General features: G+C 35.2%; 1 protein-coding gene across 8 annotated transcripts in view; it reads left to right on the top strand.

Annotated features, from left to right (window-relative positions):
• VPS13C (vacuolar protein sorting 13 homolog C) overlaps positions 1 to 20,482 on the top strand; it is a 192,724-nt gene that overhangs the window by 94,585 nt on the left and 77,657 nt on the right. For all 8 annotated transcript variants that reach the window (XR_004030533.1, XR_004030529.1, XR_004030532.1 and 5 more), the window contains 11 exons: positions 2,039 to 2,175; positions 4,417 to 4,573; positions 5,367 to 5,446; positions 5,974 to 6,033; positions 6,782 to 6,944; positions 9,077 to 9,193; positions 9,982 to 10,085; positions 10,515 to 10,682; positions 14,358 to 14,662; positions 15,597 to 15,744; positions 19,660 to 19,813. Coding sequence is in view for 3 of the 8 variants with exons in the window: in XM_030814508.1 (XP_030670368.1) it covers positions 2,039 to 2,175; positions 4,417 to 4,573; positions 5,367 to 5,446; positions 5,974 to 6,033; positions 6,782 to 6,944; positions 9,077 to 9,193; positions 9,982 to 10,085; positions 10,515 to 10,682; positions 14,358 to 14,662; positions 15,597 to 15,744; positions 19,660 to 19,813 (1,593 nt within the window). In the remaining 5 variants the exon portion in view is untranslated. The remainder of the gene's footprint in view (positions 1 to 2,038; positions 2,176 to 4,416; positions 4,574 to 5,366; positions 5,447 to 5,973; positions 6,034 to 6,781; positions 6,945 to 9,076; positions 9,194 to 9,981; positions 10,086 to 10,514; positions 10,683 to 14,357; positions 14,663 to 15,596; positions 15,745 to 19,659; positions 19,814 to 20,482) is intronic.

The raw sequence follows: 20,482 nt of genomic DNA, 5'->3' as shown, positions 1-20,482 counted from the left end.
GTTTTTAAATTCTGAATATAAGCCCTTTGTTGGTTAGTGTGTGTTGTATGCATATATGTATAGAAATATCTTTTCCCTATCAGTGGTTTGCCTTTCACTCTCTTTTTTTCCCAGTTTTTATTTTAGGTTCGGGGGTACGTGTCCAGGTTTGTTACATGGATAAATTGCATGTCACTGAGATTTTGTCTACAAATGATCCCATTACCCAGGTAGTGAGCATAGTACCTGATAGGTAGTTTTTCAACCCTCCCCCAGTCCCACCCTCTCCCCTCTAGTAGTCCTCAGTGTCTGTTGTTCCCATCTTTGTGTCCATGTGTACTTAATGTTTAGCTCCCACTTACAAGTGAGAACCTGTGGTATTTGGTTTTCTGTTGCTGGGTTAATTCACTTAGGATGGTGGCCTCCAGCTCCATCCATGTTGCGGAAAAGGACATGATTTCGTTCTTTTCTGTGGTTGCATAGCATGTCATGGTGTATATGTACCACATTTTCATTATTCAGTCCACTGTCAGTGGGCATCTAGGTTGATTCCATGTCTTTGCTATTGTGAATAGTGCAGTGATGTATAGGTGAGAGCATGTGGTCTTTTTGGTAGAATGACGTATTTTTCTTTGGGTATGTACCCCATAATAGGAGTGCTGGGTCAAAGGTAGTTCTGTTTTAAATTCTCTGAGAAATCTCCAAACTGCTTTCTATAGTGGCTGAACTATGTATATTTCTACCTACAGTGTATAAGTATTCCCTTTTTTCCTACAACCTGGCCAACATCTGTTATTTTTTGACTTTTCAATAGATATTCTGACTGGTAGCCTTTCAGTCTTTTAATGGATCTTTTAATGAATAAAATTTGTTAATTTCAATCAACTTAAATTCACTGGTTTTTTAAATGATCAGTATTTTTTATTTTCCATTTGAAAAATCTTTGCCTACTCTGGGAATTGTTTCATAAAAGCAAAAATATTTGCTAGAATCGTTTCCCCTGGTTCACATTATGTTTGGAACAGTGCTGGAGTAAGGTGATAGTTGGGAAACCTTGCCCTGTGCAATGCTTTGTCAGAGGTAATGATTAACAATAGCGGCTTTCTATATGGAATTCTGGTATAGCTTACACTACATGGTTCCTGTGTGTTGTATTAGTGGTCAAGATAATGTCAACCGTAATAATGGTAATAACTAATTTAATGATATTGAGAGACAGTGGAGAGTGAAGACTGTAAAATCAGACTGCTGAATTGGGGTCTGCCATTTGTGCGACACTGAGCAAGGGACTGAATCTGTCTGAACCTCAATTTGCCCGTTTCTGAAATAAGGACAATAAAGTTCTTACCTCAAAGAGATGTCATAAGAATTAAATAGAACAGTCCATATACCGACCTTAGAACAGTGTCTGCCACACAGATGAGCACTTAGCAAGTGACAGCTGTTGTTATTTTTTATATTACAGTTTAAAACAATTTTATTGCATTTCAGGGTGTACGAATTTCAGCAACACAACATCATAATTATATAGCTTTAACTTTGTTTATTAATATGGCATAAGAGGCCCTGACCTCCCACTCCCTTTTTTCTTTTGTAGTATTACCTCTTGTTGTCCCCCTTATGATTCAACCATATCAAACTCCATTCTGTTTGCAAAACCTATCATGTGTTGTCATTCCCTGGTTTTGCTCCTTTCTAGTAATGTCTCCACCGTGTGAGGAGGTCCGTTGCTCTACTTGAATGATACCTCCTCTAATACAGCCTTTCTTGACTTCTGTATAACAGTGTCACGCTTTGTTCTGTGCTTTCAGTGCATTTTATATAGAGTCTATTAACATTTGTTCGCTTAATTTGACTCGGTGTGGCCTGCTTGTTTGTTTGTATTTTAAATGTATATGTCTCTTCCACTAAACCATGAGTTTTCCAAGGGCTAGCGCTGTTACTAATTTGTGGATTTTCATTGCCTCTGCCAGGTCCAGAATACTCAGATAAGTCCACAATAAGTATTTGTGGAAGAAATTTGTGAATAAAAGTAATGAATTTCTTTTAAACATTTCAGGTGAAATTAAAGAGCCCCTTGAAATCTCTATATCACAACAAGATGTACATGATTCAAAAAATACTTTAACAACTGGAGTGGAAGAAATTAGATCTGTAGACATCATTAATATGCTGCTGAATTTTGAAATTAAAGAGGTGTGTAATTTTCATCTGTTTTTGTAAAGTGAGGTGAATAAGTAATGGATATTGGAATTACCTCTACTAAACTTAGAGATAATTGATACTGATGAAAAAAATCTATGTGGGCTGTTCACATGTAGCAGTGATGTTTTAAAAATTGAAAGTTTGTTAAGGATTTGGGGTTTATAATATTTCATAGAGAAAATGACAGCATGTTGTATAACGTGCTTTTTAATGATTTTGGGACAGTTGGAATGTCACTTGCTTTGGATGTCATATAAGAAAGGCAGGAAAGGGCAATAGTGTCAGATAAATTCTTTTCAAATGTTAGAAACCCTTGATAGAATAAAACACAATATGCCTGCATTTTCAAAAAAAGTTACATTACTAATATGTTTGCCATCTGCATACTCTTGAGGAAAGATGAAATACATTTTCTTCTTTATTCACACACCCAACAAATATTTATTGTATGTGCCCAGTAATAAGGATAGAGGTAAAAGGCGTAGAGTCTGAATTCATGCAAGAAAACTGTTAACATTTTTGTAATTATTTCACGAAAACTCTGTGGAGGATACTATTGGAGCTTGGGGTGCTGATGGTAGGGAGGGAGCATTTAAGCAAACTGAGAGGGTCAGAAAAGATTTTCCAGAGGAGGAGACATTTCAATGAAGTTTTTAAAGAGAAATAGGAAATTATCTGAGAAAAGGGATCAGGAAAAGGTCTGGGGCAAGGCGGAAAGAGGAACAGGCATAAAAGTGTGAGTATGTGAGAAAGCATAGTGGATACAGGGACTTGCAAGGACTTCCTCTAAGATCCATTTTATCATTAAATAATTTTATAGAGGTTATGTTTTTGCTCTGAGCTAAAAATAATAAACTTTTAAGTAGGCTGGGTGCAATGGCTTATGCCTATAATCTCAGTACTTTGGGAGGCCAAGACTGGAGGATCGCTTGAGTTCAGGTATTTGAGACCAGCCTGGGCAACATAACAAGACCCCATCTCTACAAAAAAAGAAAATTTTTTTAGTTAGTCAGTTATGGTGGCATGTGCCTTTATCCTGGCTACTTGGGAGGCAGGAGGATCGCTTGAGCCCAGGAGGTCAAGACTGCAGTGAGCTCTGATTGTGCCACTGCACTCCAGCCTGGGTGACAGAGCAAGACCCTGTCTCTAACAATCAGTCAATCAGTCAATAAACAAACAAGCAAACTTTTAAAGGAATGGGCTCTACTTTTAAGAATCTGAAATACATGCTTTGATGTTATATCTTAAACTTGGATGTTTTTCTGGTTAATATCAGAGTTACTGAAGGTTTTTAAGCCTTGGTAGTTGAAACATTGGTAGATGAATCATTCTATTTGCAGATATGCTTAACACACACACACACACACAAACATGCATACACACACATATATATATAAAGTCCATAAGACCTTTTAAATATTATTTGTAATATATATTATGATTGTTCTCTTCCCTTAGGACAATGATTGGGTTAAAGGGGAGCAGTGGCCGGGCGCGGTGGCTCACGCTTGTAATCCCAGCACTTTGGGAGGCCGAGGTGGGTGGATCACGAGGTCAGGAGATCGAGACCACGGTGAAACCCCGTCTCTACTAAAAATACAAAAAAATTAGCCGGGTGTGGTGGCGGGCGCCTGTAGTCCCAGCTACTCGGAGAGGCTGAGGCAGGAGAATGGCGTGAACCCGGGAGGCGGAGCTTGCAGTGAGCCGAGATCGCGCCACTGCACTCCAGCCTGGGTGACAGAGCGAGACTCCGTCTCAAAAAAAAATAAAAAATAAATAAAATAAAATAAAGGGGAGCAGTTTGCATTGCTCCCGATGGATATTTGGCATTGTTTGAAAACATTTTCTGTTGCCATTATCTGGGGGGAGAATACTAATGACAACCCTGGTAGGTAGTGGCCGGGGATGCTGCCTCATATCCTACAGTGCATAAGACAGTTCCCACCACAAAGAATTACCAGCTCAAAATGTTAATGGTGCCGAAGATGAGAAAGCTTGCCTTAGGAGTGGTGTAAAAATTGGCTGTTGGTCTCACAGACTTTCAGAAGAAAGGCTGTCCATCAGACTAGGACTTCTGGGAATCAGGCCAAACTGCAGGCACAAATAGAAGTAAACATCTTAACATTGTGTGAATATCTTCCTTATGTCACTCTGGATACTTATTAAATTCTTGACTTACCTTCATTTCATATTAGTGAAATAGTTGATGGTAATACTGGTACCCTTTTTTAGGTTGTGGTTACTTTGATGAAAAAATCAGAGAAGAAAGGAAGGCCTTTACATGAGCTAAATGTCCTGCAACTTGGAATGGAAGCTAAAGTTAAAACCTATGACATGACTGCTAAAGCTTATCTAAAAAAAATTAGTATGCAGTGCTTTGATTTCACTGGTAAGTGTGAAATATTGTCTGTGTAAATTATTCATTAGGCAGATGATCCCTATCTTTTTATCAACATTAAACATATTGATTTGTGTGCAATTCTGTTAATTTCCTAGTACATTAACTCAACTTTTCAAAAACAGTCCCTGGGTACAGTTCTAGGGGACCCATTTTCAAAAGTTGGGTTAATTTACTAGGAAATATGATGTTTTTTTTGTTTTTTAAATTTTTAAATTATGTGAGTTTTAATATTTCTTTTTAATTATGTTAATATGTATTTGTGAAAAATGAAAATCAAATACAAAAGTATATAGAGGAAAAATTAATATCATCTGTAGTCTCATGTCCTTCCCTCAGAATAAATACTAAGTTATCGTTAGTGGATATCCTTGACCTTTTAAGTTCCTGCAATAAGCTAACTTTTAAAGTTCTGTTAGTGTTTAAAGTTTTTAAGAACTCTATGGGATATCTTTAAGTAAACTTGTATTGAGAATAATCCCTACTTTATTTTATAGGTTCTTTAATATACCATGATTTGTTTAGATGGGAGTAATACAGTAGTACCATATGTTATACCAGTTGTAATTGGTGGATACTAGTATTTTTGTTTTATGGAATTTGTTTCCTTTTTTTTCAAAGCCAGGTTTATTGAGGTAAGATTTATACACAACATACTTCACTCTTTTTAGTGTGCAGTCCTGAGTTTTGACAAATGTACATTTGTGTACATTTGGCTGGTCCTGTTTTAAAATGTGTGAAGTGTTTAACTTGATGGATCAACCTTGCCTTTTTTCTGTTTTAGACTCTAAAGGAGAACCTCTTCACATTATTAACTCTTCTAATGTGACTGACGAACCCCTTTTGAAAATGTTACTGACAAAGGTACCTAGTTTCATTTCTATGATTCTTTAATATTTGAATATATGAAGTTATATATATTACCCTTATATTTAATATTCTAATTTTCTCTCCCAACATTTTTCTATCTAAACTGATTGATTGTGGTGAATTTTGCAAGCATCTGAAAATCCTGGATACTTTCATTAACCTTCTGAGTTACCCTATGATATTGAATAAATGGTAATAACATAAAGTTCCGTTGTAATCCAAAGCAAAGTGTGTTATAATTAGCACTTTTTCCTACTTTTTAGATTAGTGTACCTAATCTAGATATACTAGAATTTCCTCCACAGTGGGGTAAGGAATTAGAGTTTTTGCTTGTATGAAATGTAAGAAATGCTTATGTGGTCAGTTAGGTTTTTTTTTTTTTTGAATGGCTTTCTTTGCCTTTAAGAAATATCTTTTTACTCTTTTAATAGCATACCTAGAAAAGTAAAGAATATGTATATTTTCAGTGTATGAATTTTTAGTGTTTGAAACTCAGTGGTGTAATTCTCCACTATTTGTAGGCAGACAGTGATGGACCAGAATTTAAAACTATTCATGACAGTACCAAACAGAGACTGAAGGTACGTCTTTTATAATTTACTATAAGGCTGGGTTGTGTTGATTTTATCTAGCGTCATAGCCATTTTCAACTGTGAGACTGTAAGTTCTAACATGAGAATAACAGTGGCAATAATAATATTCCTAATTTATGCATAAAGTTAAGTAGATAATAGAATTGGAATAAAGTTCTTACAAAAAGTTGATTTATGTTCTGAAAAGATTGTTTCCCAGTTTTGACTTAGATTTCTTGACAAGTATGTGAATAATACACTTAAAGGGAATTTTGTTACTCATTTTAGTCAACTGTGTTTTTTTGGCCTAGTGTTGATGGCAGCATTAAACATTTGACTTATGTATTGGCGTTAGGATTAGAATAAGATTAAGTGAAGCATAAAGCAAAGGCTGGTACAGACGTTACATACAAGCATTACCTGGACTGGACCTGGTACAGTCCATTTGAACATGCATAATCAGCTTGGAACTGCCTGAAATGTGGTTTAAAGCCTGATAATATTTCCTGTATCTTTACTTAAAACTCATCCAGTTCTTTTGAGTTAAAATTGTGATTGCACATGGGAGTGAGCAGAGAGTTGATTTATTATCTGGCAAGGATTAACATTTTAATAGTTAACAGTGAGTTCTTAAAAAAATAAAAAATTTAAAAAGGCCCTTAATTGAACTATTCTTGTGCTACTTGTATCTGTTGAACCCTGGTGTAAAAATGTTACTGCATCTGAAATCTGCCTCTCTAATTGTTCATTATCTTAGGTTTCGTTTTCATCCTTAGACTTAGTACTTCATTTGGAAGCTTTACTTTCCTTCATGGATTTTTTATCATCTGCTGCTCCATTCTCTGAACCTTCCTCTTCTGAGAAGGAATCCGAGCTGAAACCACTTGTGGGGGAGTCCAGAAGTATCGCTGTCAAAGCTGGTAATAATTTTTGAATCATGATCTAATAATAGTTTGAACTTTAATAATCATATAACAACTTGTTTTTTTCAGTTGAGTATTTAGCATGTTGACATTGCTGCTCTGATAGATTAGGTTAGTTTCAAGAGAAAGAAAATGTTATCTCTATGGGATTATAGAGCAGTTTGGTGAGGAATTTTAAATAGATGTTGTTAATATTATGTATTTATATTTCAATTCACTGTCTAGCTTTTACATAAAATAGAAATTTTATGTACTTTATGTTGATGTGTCTTTGTAGTCTTCAGTTCAGTGGAAGTGAGAAAGGAAAAAGTTCAGTTATGGATTCAGTCATACAAGGTAACAAAGGCCCCTTTCAGTTAGTCAGGTAGACTTACCTGGTGCTCAGCAATTTTAAGTGCTTAGTGGGACACTGCAGGGAAGGAGCTCATGGAATAGACACACTCACATTGGTTTCTAGCCAAAACTGTATTTAGATCGCACAGATATGGGCACAGGGTCCTCAGGCATATGACTTATGAAATATTAGGTATGACATATCCTGAGTGAATAAATAACATTTGCTTACTTTTAAGCCAAATATCATTTTAATTATTTTTCTTTCATATTATATAATGTCAGTATTTAACATCTAGTAATTCAATTTTCAGACCATTATGAGTTTGAGTTTTACCTATATCACTGGCATGTTTGGCGTAAAACTGTCAGTACTATTAGATCAGGTACAAGGATCTGATTTTTTTTTTTTTTTTTTTTTTTTTTTTTTTGAGACGGATTTTCACTTTTGTTGCTCAGGCTGGAGTGCAGTGATGCGATCTTGGCTCACTGCAACCTCCGCTTCCCAGGTTCAAGCAATTCTCTTGCCTCAGCCTCCCAAGTAGCTGGGATTACAGGTGCCCACCAACACGCCTGGCTGATTTTTTGTATTTTTAGTAGAGATGGGGTTTCACCATGTTGCCCAGGCTGGTCGTGAACTCCTGACCTCAGGCGCTCCACCTGTCTCGGTCTCCCAAAGTGCTGGGGTTACAGGCATGAGCCACCACGCCCGGCCGGATGTGATTTTTTTAAACCATGGAACAGAGCAACAATTTCCTTATAAACTAGAGTAAAAGAGCTTTACCCGCTTTGTCTTTAATGTACTTGTCACATTAATAGCCTCAGAAATATCCTTGGAAATTCCTCTCCTTTATCTTATATATACATACAATGCATACACAACACAGTTGAATAAATGAAAAAGAAATGTTTAAACTCACAATAAACTAGAAACACTATTGACCCAAAGAAACAGTCTTCCAGTTTTGCTATATTGTTGGTCTTTGTGGTTTGATTATGCTACATCAAATATTAAAGAAAAAAACAACCTGTCATACTGGTGATTAAGGACAGATACTTTCCATGCTTTTGCAGTTTCAATCAGAAGGCTCTATTTTCTTCCAGTGAGACAGATTTTTAGGAAAATGGATCCTAAATATATCAGTCAGGATCTGGACTAAAGTGGATTTAGGGAGCTAGTTTGATTGTGATTCTTATGCACACATACACCTGCGTGCATATATATTATAAATTTTTTTTTGTGTTTTTAAAGTTGGCCCTTTATGTTCATTTCTCATAGAATTTATTTTAGGATTCTTAATGGAGCAACAGGGTGTAATCTGGAGAAATTTATTATGTAGTTAATAACATGTAAGTGCCATAGTAAATAACATGTATTTTATTAACTGTGCATCACCATTGCAGTTTATCATGAGTTATTTTTCTTTAATCTAATATATGATATGAAAAGGAGTTCAGAATCAGAACTTTAGACCAAGAGAATTCTAGAGTTCTAATATAGAATGTTTTCTTTTTTCTCAGAAAAAAAGTTATAGTAAAGTTTCCATCAAGTAAATTGCACTTTCAAGGTGCTGTTAATATTATAGTTGCTTTTATTCTTAATTTGAAGGGGAACATGCTAATTTTTGTAGACTGGAATTTGATAATTCTTCCAAAATTTATGTTAATTACATGTTATCTTAATGGAGGGCGTTTTGGTTCCTCAGAGTACATTGGGTACTTTTGGTGGATTTGAGGTTATTGTATGTGTTGTATTATCTTTTCCCTTTGCTCATCAGTTTTCTATTATTTTTTAGTATCCAGCAACACTTCCCAAAAGGATGTGTTTGATTTAAAGGTCACAGCTGAATTAAATGCATTTAATGTCTTTGTCTGTGATCAGAAGTGTAACATTGCAGATATTAAAATACATGGTAAGTAGTTATTTCTTGTTGTAGGTATTTCTGTTTCTTTACATAACTAGGAAAAATGAGCTTGTACCTGTTAGATTTCTCATGAGTATTCTTTTGGTTTACTTATATTGAAGACTTTGCAAACTTTTCAAAGATGTGCTTTAAAATGTTACAAGTAAATTTTTTATGATTCATTGCTGACTTGAGACATTCCTTATGCATTATGCATTATCTACATTTTTATGCAGTTGTAGAAATCATTATGCCTTTAGCAACTGAGAATGACAAAGAAATTTTTTTTGGAGGGAAATCTTAGAAGACTTTTCTAATACAGTTTATTATAGAAGTAAGACTATTCATCAGATAATGTTCATTTATTTTTAGTTATTGGAGCAACAGTTTTTAATAATATAGTAAATGTTCGTAAGATCACTGTTTAACAAATATTGTCTTCCTAAATGACCACTGCTGATCTTGCCAATGCAGAGGATATTTAAGTTTGGAGAAATGTGATTAATTTTCTAAATTAATCTAAATTTTTTTGAAACTTGGTGGGTTGTTTTTATTTTTTGGTTTTAAAATTTCTACAACTTTTTTGGAGGAGATGCCTGTGTCCCTTAAAGTTATTATTTAAAGGTATTATTACCTTTCTTAGGTATCTCATACATGAAAGTTGATGCCATTAATATGTCTTATAATGAGTAATTTTTATTCACTTTATATCTTGTCAGTATATTATTGAACTTAAATACCACTGGCTTAGTCATGTGGATTGGGTGAAAAGTTTATAAATGTTATGTTTCCTATAGGAATGGATGCCTCTATTTCTGTGAAGCCTAAGCAGACTGATGTGTTTGCCAGACTTCAAGATATTATAGTTACGAATGTAGATTTGCAGTCCATTCACAAAAAGGTGATTAAAAAATAGATTTTTATATTGAAATTTATTTTGCTCTTTGGATTTGAGATGCTATTATTTATTTGCACAGTATACATTTATTATCTGTCATGTACCAGGCACTTTATTAGGAACTGGAGATGAAAACGGTGATAGTCTGCTTTCACATTGTGTATAGACTAGGCCTCTTGATACACAGTGATTTGTAAAAGTTATTTCTGAACAGCTAAGTGATTGATATTTTTACTGACAAAATGCTTTTTATAGAAATAGGAAGAAGTTATTGTCATGTAAAATGTTTTCAGCTAATAATTTTTAATGTTGAATTCATATATTGCTACTTCATATATCAAGGATTCTGTAATAAGAGAACTTATTTATAATACATTGATAAGGGCTATACAGCTCTTTTGATATAATAACCAGTTAATCTAATACTTTTAGGCTGTCTCTATTTTGGGAGATGAAGTCTTTAGATTCCAACTGACTCTTTATCCAGATGCCACAGAAGGAGAGGCCTATGCTGATATGTCCAAAGTAGACAGCAAACTTAGTTTCAAAGTGGGTTGTATTCAGATTGTTTATGTTCATAAATTCTTCATGTCTCTTTTGGTAAGTTTTTAAAAATATATTTATTTCTCACTGAGGCTAAATATCTTTGCTTATACAACTGAACCTAGATAGTAAAAATCTTCACTGATAAGGCTGTGTGATGAGCACCTGAGTGCTGAACAGAATGTTAATATTTAAGGAAATCCTTTTCATGATGTTAACCAAATGAATTTTTAAAATTATTGTTTTGAAGATATAGACTATAATTCTATAACATTTCCATAGGTATACATTTTAAATGTACATTTTATGTTTTAATTGAGGGCTTTCCACTGTAACTTGTTCAATGAGATATATTTAAGAGTATTTAGTTAAAACAATTTTTTGAGGAAACTCTTCAGGCATTTGGAGGACTCATATTGGAACTTACAGCTTTTGGTTATGATTGTGATCAACAGCATCATGAAATGCTTTTCTTTTTATTACTTATTTCCATGTAACTGTCATGGTGTATTAGTCCATTTTCACACTGCTATAAAGAACTGCCTGAGACTGGGTAATTTACAAAGAAAAGAGGTTTAATGCACTCACCATTTCGCATAGCTGCGGAGGCCTCAGGAAACTGAATCATGGTGGAAGGGGAAGCAGGCACGTCTTACATGGCAGCAGACAAGAACAAGCTTAGGGCGAAGAGCCTCTTATAAAACCATCAGATCTCATGAGAACTCACTATCACGAGAACAGCATGGGTGAAACCACTCCCGTGATCCAGTCACCTCCTACCAGTTCCCTCCCTTGGCACCTGGGGATTACAATTCGAGATGAGATTTGGGTGGGGACACAGAGCCAGACCATATCACATGGGCTGAAGGATTTAAATCTGCCTATTCTTCTTAGTGGGGCTGCCAATCAAAACTTTTTAAAATCATAATTTTTTTTAAAAAAAAGATAATTTCAACTCTTTTGGACTTCACTTGTTAATTTCAGTTGATAGTTTCAACTATTTAATTTCAGTTGATAATCCAACTATTTTAGATTCAGGGCATACATGGGCAGGCTTGTTACATGAGTATATTGCATGATGCTGAGGTTTGGGGGTATGATTGATCCCGTCACCCAAGTACTGAGAATAGTTTTTCAACTTTCTCCCCCTTTCCTCCCTCTCTGTAGTAGTCCGCAGTGTCTGTTGTTCCCATTGTTATGTCCATGAAGTATCCAGTGTTTAGCTCCCATTTATAAGTGAAAATATGTAGTATTTGGTTTCTGTTCGTGCATTAATTTGCTCAGGATAATGGCCTCCATCTGCATTCATGTTGCTGCAAAGGACATGATTTCATTCTTTTTTATGACTGTGTAGCATTCCATGGTGTATATGTGCCATGTTTCCTTTATCTAGTCCACTGTTGATGGGCACCTAGTTTGATTCCAGGTCTTTGCTGTTGTGAATTGTGCTCTGAAGAACAAGTGAGTGTGTGTGTCTTTTTGGTAGAACCATTTATTTTGTTTTGGATATATACCCAGTAATGGGATTACTGGGTCAAATGGTAGTCTTCTTTTGAGTTCTTTGAGAAATCTCTAAATTGCTTTCTGCAGTGGCTGAAATAAATTAGATTTCCATGAATAGTTATGTAAATGTTCTCTTCTCTCTGCAGTCACCCTAGCATCTGTTATTTATTGACTTTTTAATAACAGCCATTCTGACTGGTGTGAAATGATATCTCATTATGGTTTTGATTTGCATTTCTCTAATTATTAGTGATGTAGAACATTTTTTCATATGTTTGTTGGCTCCTTGTATGTCTTCTTTTGAGAAGTGTCTGTTCATGTCTTTTGCCCACTTTTAAACGGGATTTGTTTTTTGCTTGTTCACTTGTTCACAGTTTTTTTTATAGATTCTGGATGTTAGACCTTTTTCAGATGCATAATTTGTGAATATTTTTTCTATTTTGTAGGTTGTCTGTTTACTCTACTGAAAGTTTCTTTTGTACTGCAGAAGCTCTTTAATTAGGTCCCACTTGCCAATTTTAATTTTTGTTGCAGTTGCTTTTAAGCACTTAGTCATAAATTCTTTCCCAGAGCCGATATCTAGAATGGTGTTTCCTAGGTGTTTCTTTCTTGTAGGGTTCTTATAGTTTGAGGTCTTACACTTAAATATTTAATCCATCTTGAGTTAATTTTTGTATATGGTGAAAGGTAGGGGTCCTTTCACCATAGAATAAAACATTGTTTCATTCTTTCGCATATGGCTAGCCAGCTGTCTTCAGCACCATTTACTGAATAGCGAATCCTTTCCCCATTGCCTATTTTTTGTTGACTTCGTCAAAGAACAGGTGGCTGTAGGTGTACAGCTTTATTTCTGGGTTCTCCATTCTGTTCCCTTGGTCTGTTTGTCTGTTTTTGTACCAGTACCATGCTGTTTGGGTTACTGTAGCTTTATAGTATAGTATAAAGTCAGGTAATGTGATGCCTCAGCTTTGTTCTTTTTGCTTGGGATTGCTTTGGTTATTTGGGTTCTTTTTTGTTTCCATATGAATTTCAGAATAGTTTTTTCTAGTTCTGTGAAAAATGACACTGGTCGTTTGATAGGAATAACATTGAATCTATAGATTGCTTTGAGAAGTATAGCCATTTTAACAATATTGATTCTTCCAATCCGTGAGCATGGAATGTTTTTCCATTTGTCTGTGTCATCTGTGATTTCTTTCAGCAGTGTTTTCTAGTTCTCTTTGTAAAGATCCTTCACCTCCTTGGTTAGATGTATTTTAGGTACTTTGTTTTTTTGATGGTTATTGTAAATAGGATTGTGTTCTTCATTTGGCTCTCAGCTTGGATGTTATTGGTGTACAGAAATGCTACTGATTTTTATACATTGATTTTGTATCCTGAAGCTTTACCAAAGTTGTATGTCAGTTCCAGGAGCCTTTTGGTGGAGTCCTTAGGGTTTCCCATGTGCAGAATCTCATGATTCCTTAAAAGCATGCATTTCTACTTAAACCATCATGTTTACTTTCCTAGAGAGCAATTAACTTGGAGGTGGGTGCCGGGGAGGTTAGGTTGCTTTTGTAATATTAATGGATGTACACCAAGAATTTTGTTTCTAAGAATGATCTCATCCTCATTGGGAAAGATTTTTCTGTTTTTAGTTGAACTTGAGATGAAATACATCTTATTATAAATAAATTTTGACTCTTACTAATGATTACAGGATTGTAGACAATTAACTGTCTTTCCTCATGCTGAGTACGTAAAAAAAAAAAAGCCTCATCAGAAATAAGCTGGCAGAAGCTTAGTTTCTAAGACTAAACTTTATTGCTGTGACCCAGCAGTACAGAATTGAACCCACTTTTGGAGAAGTACGGTACTGCCCTTCTCCCTTTCATTTAAATTTGAATTTAAAATAACCAACATTCTTAATAAAAAGGAGATTTTTAAAAGAACTGTTGCAAAAATTCGTCATGAGAATAAAATAATTCTCAATATTTTATATTTTATAAAATATTTTATAAAATGAAAAATATTTTATAAAATGAAAGAAAGAGCTCTTTCTCCTAGAGTAACTATTATTAACATCTCAGAGCGTATGTTTCTAGACTTTACCCTCTCCATATACAAAATCATAAATAACATCTCTTTTATATTACTTTTTTATTTAGTTTTTAAAGTAAATGCTTTTTAAAGTTTTTTCTTTTAAAAATAAATGCCTTTTTTCCCCTAAATATCTGTCTCTTCCAACAGAACTTCCTCAACAATTTCCAAACTGCTAAAGAAGCTTTGAGCACAGCCACAGTCCAGGCTGCAGAAAGAGCTGCTTCCAGCATGAAAGACTTGGCTCAAAAGAGTTTCCGCCTTTTGATGGATATTAATTTGAAAGCACCAGTTATTATTATTCCTCAGTCTTCAGTATCACCTAATGCTGTTATAGCAGATCTGGGTTTAATCAGAGTTGAAAACAAGTTTAGCTTGGTTCCTATGGAACATTTTTCTCTTCCTCCAGTCATTGATAAAATGAGCATCGAACTCACTCAGTTGAAGCTGTCAAGGTATAAATATGTAATCTAATTGTGTATTGCTTACTAGAAATAGGATTTTCATACAATTTTTACCTGAGGTAAAATGTTGTAGTAATTTGTGGTTTTCATTCCCTATTTCTTCTAATTATGAAACCTTGACCATTGGCTTCTTGGTCAGTGGTTAATAGTCATGTATGTGCCTCATGGAGTCTGTATTTTCCCTTACTACATTTATAATACGATTTTTTTCATTCTATAAAATAGTTAATTTAAATTTTTTATTTTTCTCACTTTGCACATAGCTATTTCCTTTTTTTTTGGTGGGAAAATACTTCCTAATATATAAAATTTAAGATTTATTCCTCATTTTCAAACCTTGTCACATTTGGGAATTTTCAGTGAGTTATCTAAAGGATTAGTGAATCGAAATGGGACAGTGTTGGCTCTATTGAGTGAGAAGAGCGTTTATTTGGTTATGCAAATGGTTGTCGGCAGGCAGGCTGCGATGACTATTACCATATGTTCGTTTAACTTTTAGATTAGTTGAGTTTCCCCCTTGAGTCTGGAGAAGTACCAATAACATATTAAGGGCTAAGTATAAGATTACTTTCTTCATCTTCCAGTTTTAGGAGGATGTAACATTTGTTTGCATGACAGTAAACTATTTGCTGTATCAAACAGCCTTTGTGAAAAATAATAAATAATGCAGTAGTCATAGTGTATGAAAATTATGTCTTTGAAATCAGTGTTATGTAGGTTTGGTTTTGGATAGCTCTGCATATAAACTTTATGTATTGTGATTTAGATTGAACTTAAAAATGTGAAAAGAAGTGTATTCTAAAAGACTTCTGATAGCAGCCTTTAGCCTTTATGAAATGCTGTGTGGAAACTGTTACACAATAGGATAGTCCTCATTTTGAAATGTAAATTTGAAGTAAAAAATAAATTCTTGTTTTTCTTTCAGAACTGTTTTGCAGGCTAGCTTGCCACAAAATGACATTGAAATTTTAAAACCAGTCAACATGCTTTTGTCCATACAGCGAAACTTAGCAGCAGCATGGTATGTGCAAATTCCAGGGATGGAGATAAAAGGAAAACTAAAACCTATGCAGGTAAGTAGCTAGTATATAATATATGAAAATTTCTTGATAGGCTTTTATCATTGATCATAGTGCAGTTCTAGTGGATATCAGAATGTAGTAGTTGCTACATTATTGATAAAGCTAAACCGGTTTTCTCTTAGTGAGCATTTGTCTGTTGTATGTATACTTTTGCCTAAGTAATAAATTGAATAAACTAGATTTTGTTTCCTATTCAAAAACAACAAAAATAAATAGAAAATATGCAAATAAAATCATCCTTGTTTCCCTCACTTTTCCTTGTTTTCATTTTAGTTAGGTATTTGGTAAAACCAGCAAGGAGTCTGAGATAAAATCTGTTGGAGTGTACTAAAAATATTATTCTTAATTTTGGAAAATTCTATTAAAGTTTTAATGCAGTTAAATTTTAAGACAATGCAAAGTGATATTCAGACACTACATTCAAAGCACCTTAGTATTTTTTAATGTGTAGAGGGCCTGTTTTAATTAGAAAGGTGATATCATTTTGAATAGGCAAATGTGTATATTTGATAAGCTTATAAATACACCATTATTTTTAATAGTGTAGTTTGTAGAGGCCCTGTTTTAATTAGAAAGGTGCTACCATTTTGAATAGGCAAAGGTATATATTTGATAAGTATATAAATACAACTTTTTTTTTGTTTTGTTTTTGTTTTTTTGTTGAGATGGAGTCTCGCTCTGTGGCCTAGGCTGGAGTGCAGTGGCATGATCTAGGCTCACTGTGACCTCTGCTACCCGGGTTCAAGCGATTCTCCTGCCTCAGCCTCCTGAGTAGCAGTGATTACAGGCACCCGCCATCCACTTGGCTAATTTTTGTATTTTTAGTAGAGACAGGGTTTCACCAGGTTGGCCAGGCTGGTCTCGAACTGCTGACCTTAGGTGATCCACCCTCCTCGGCCTCCCAAAATGCTGGGACTACAGATGTGAGCCACCGTGCTTGGCCACAGCATTATTTTTAATCGTGTAGTTAGCAGGTTGCATATCAGCTCAGAGGAGGAGGTGAGACTGATTGAAGGTAGTCGTGGAAGTGTAGGAATCCTGTGATTCTTGTGTGCCTATGTGTGAAACTGTTGAAACCAAACAGCCGAGGATGGGATAGGGGTGAGAGAGACTAAACAAAACCAAACAAAAATTTAGTAGTTTGATGGGTTTTCATACCTGTGATTATTTCAGAGTTGGTTCTAACATAAAATAGGAAGGATCAAAGTAGCAGAGTTCTACTAGGGAAGAAGTTAAAATTGAAGCTTGTTGTAGAAATGAAGGGTTTCTGTTCATATACTAGTGGATGTATTACATGAAGAACAATTATTAAATTTTGTTTGGGCATTCATAGGGTAGCGTTTATTCCAGAGTATGGGTACCTTACCTCTTTCTGCTAAGAGGTTAGATCCCAGGACTAATATTTGGCTCTCCCTTTCAAAGATTAGATCCCAGGACAAATATTTGACAATCCCTTTCAAAGATTTTGTGGTTATAGGTTTGTTGAAAGCATAAGTAAAACCTGAATGTCTGTTGGTAGCAGAACATGGATAAAATTATGGTATCTTCATATAATGGATGTTGTAAAGCAGATAAAGTGAATGAAATAGAACTATATCAAATAAAATTGATATATCTTGAACATAAAAATGAAAAAAGTGAGTTGCAAAATGATAGTACAGTTCTATCAGTTTTATATTATTTCAGATTTTCAACAGGCCATATAATACTATTACATATTGTTTATAAGAGATGCAGTAGTGATAACTTTAAGAAAAGTATTCATGGAAATTATCTCTAAATTAGGCTGGTGTCTTTCTCTAAGGACGAAAGGAGAAGGAAATAGGGTCTCAGAGAAGTACACATGGGGCTTCTGCTATATCTGTAATGGAAAACAAGATCTGAAGGAAATATTGCAACTTGTTAAGATTTGACAAAGCCAGGTGGTAGATTCACAGGGGAAGGTTATAGTATTCTCTGTCCTTTTCCTTTATGCTTTTTAAAGTATGTTAGAAGAAACGAGAAAAAAAAGTAACATCTGATACTTTAAGCATCAAAGTATTATAATTACTTTAACCAAAAGGATCCTTATTAACTCAGGAATGCAGCAACAGTGGATGAGGCCACCACTGCCTAATTTGTCGCTGATCCAGGTCTCTCTAAACACCCCTCTTTGGTTATAGTCTGTATAGTTTTCCTGGGCCTGGGATGCAGTTAAGAAGGGGTATCAGGCAGGTGACACTGGCAAGTTGTTTCCCTGGTCTGGGCTGCAGCTAAAAAAGGGTATCAGGCAGGTGATACCTACAAGTTGTTTTGGGTGGATCAGTTTGATGATTTTTAAAGAACTGTGGGGCTGCCTTTCAAAATTGTCCTTCATACTTGTTGTTTTTTTTTTTTTTTTCCCCACAGCAAAGTGAAAGAGGGGTGAACTTAGTTGCCCTTCAGGAAGCTGTGGTAATCTTGGTTAGTATGAGAAGTGGGATAGGATATACAAGGAAATTCTAAGGTGTTAAAATTACACCTGTTATATGAGGCCTGGGGCTTAGGACAAGCCATAAATCCCTGGTCATTATCTTGTACTTAAATAGCTCTGTATTTTCATTTAAAGTGGGAACTAGGCAATTTCTCTGGTGGTAGGGACCGAATTTGGGGGACATAGGGTACTGTGGTATTCAGAGGAGATTTGCTATGCGTGCATGTATGCATGCATGCATGCATGCTTGTGTGAATTTGTAAGTACTTGAAACAGGCCTTTGGGGCCACTGTGTCTTACATAAGGTAGAAGGATAAGAAGCTTCAAGGAAAGTACTGGTTTAATGGATTTTAGCAGCCAGTAGCAGCTTCGTTTGTTTTAGTTTCTTTATCTTGTTCTACAGCCATCTGTGAGAAAGTTGGTATTATGCCTATTTTAGACATTAAGAAACTTGATCACGCCTGTAATCCCAGCACTTTGGGAGGCCGAGGTGGGTGGATCACGAGGTCAGGAGATCGAGACTATCCTGGCTAACACGGTGAAACCCCATCTCTACTAAAAATATAAAAAATTAGCTGGGCGTGGTGGCGGGCGCCTGTAGTCCTAGCTAGTCTCGAGGCTGAGGCAGGAGAATGGTGTGAACCTGGGAGGCGGAGCTTGCGGTGAACCAAGATGGCGCCACTGCATTCTAGCCTGGGTGATAGAGCAAGACTCTGTCTCAAAAAAAAAAAAAAAAAAAAAAAACTTGAGTTAAGGACGTTAAGAAACTTTGCAGACAAGATAGCTTAAAAGTGGTAGTTAATACAGATCTGCCTGATTCAAAGCCCTGGCTCTTTTTCTTTTTGCCACACATACCCTTTTATGAAGGTAAGAGATAAGATGCTACCTTCCTATTTTCTGTTCTTTAAACATTCTTTGTAGAAACATTTGTTATTGTTCTAAGTGGTATTCTTGATAAGTTAAATGTTTTATATATGTCCCGGTGCATATGTAGTGAGATGAAGAGCTACGTAGCAGGAGAGCATCTTTTTACTTTTTGGTAGAGGCTGGAAACTGAACAACGCTCATCCTATATTTAGTTTCAAGGGGAGTAAATAATATAGAAGAAGGAACTGGTACTGGATGAGATGAGAGAGAGACAGAATGGAGATGGGAAGATAGGGAAAGGGGACAGATAGGCACGGGTCCAGGAACAGGAAGACATAGTAACAGATAAACCATAGAGAGTGTTGGAGTGCCAAAGGCAGGGGCCTGGGTATGGGTGAAGGCAGAAGTGTGTGTACACACAGTAAACAAGGTGAAATACTTCTCTTCTGGTATTTATAGTCCTAACTCTAATTCTCTTCTTTTTAAGTAGATGAACAATTAATTTGAAAAACCACAAATTGAGATATAGATATGATAGTCTGCATTTTTTTATTACTTAGAGGTAACAAATTATTGGTGGTTTCTAGGTTGCTCTCAGTGAAGATGACTTGACAGTTTTAATGAAAATTTTGCTGGAAAATCTTGGAGAAGCTTCCTCACAACCAAGCCCTACACGGTCTGTGCAGGAGACTGTAAGAGTGAGAAAAGTTGATGTTTCAAGTGGACCTGACCATCTCAAAGGTATAAATTGATGATATTTATTTTATGGAGAAAAAATTAGTGTTAATGTCATATTTATATTTAGTATTTTTCTAGTTGTCCAGCACAATGTGGTATGAACTAATTCAGTGTTGTACTACTTACTGTGGAAATTCGGCTGGGGCTGGGAGGTATGTCTGTTGTCTGCTACAGGGGGAAGGGTCACTTGTTGTTGGCATGATGCTTGTTTACCCTTTACTTGTGAATGCTAAATTTGCTGAATTCACTAGGCACTGAAGTGGCGTATCTTGAGAGAAGAATCAAACTAGATAGGCAGTGTAGCAAGGTCCCAAAATAATTAAGAGAGAAAAGGACCTTGGTATCACATATCATACTCAGGTGATTGAACCATGAGAAAGGAAGATATTCTTGTAACAGCTTTATTTATCTGGAGCATTATGTTTCAAATACATAAGATAATTTTTCAGATCATTAATTTGAACCTATTAAAAGTAGTGAACCTTTTGAATTCAGCCATTTTAAAATAATTTTTCTAAAATACAAGGTTTCTTTTTGATTTCTTAAACAGATTATATTAAATATAATTTCACTCTTTTTTCATAATTTAAAGCCATTTATGTGAATATTATATTTTATTAGACTGTACATAGGTTAATATTTTCATGGCTAAAAAGAGATGAAGTACCCCTT

Source organism: Nomascus leucogenys, chromosome 6 (assembly GCF_006542625.1).
Source record: "Nomascus leucogenys isolate Asia chromosome 6, Asia_NLE_v1, whole genome shotgun sequence".
NCBI classification, from domain to species: domain Eukaryota; kingdom Metazoa; phylum Chordata; class Mammalia; order Primates; family Hylobatidae; genus Nomascus; species Nomascus leucogenys.
The sequence above is the reverse complement of the archived record's forward strand: the minus strand, read 5'-3'. Positions and strand labels throughout refer to the sequence as shown.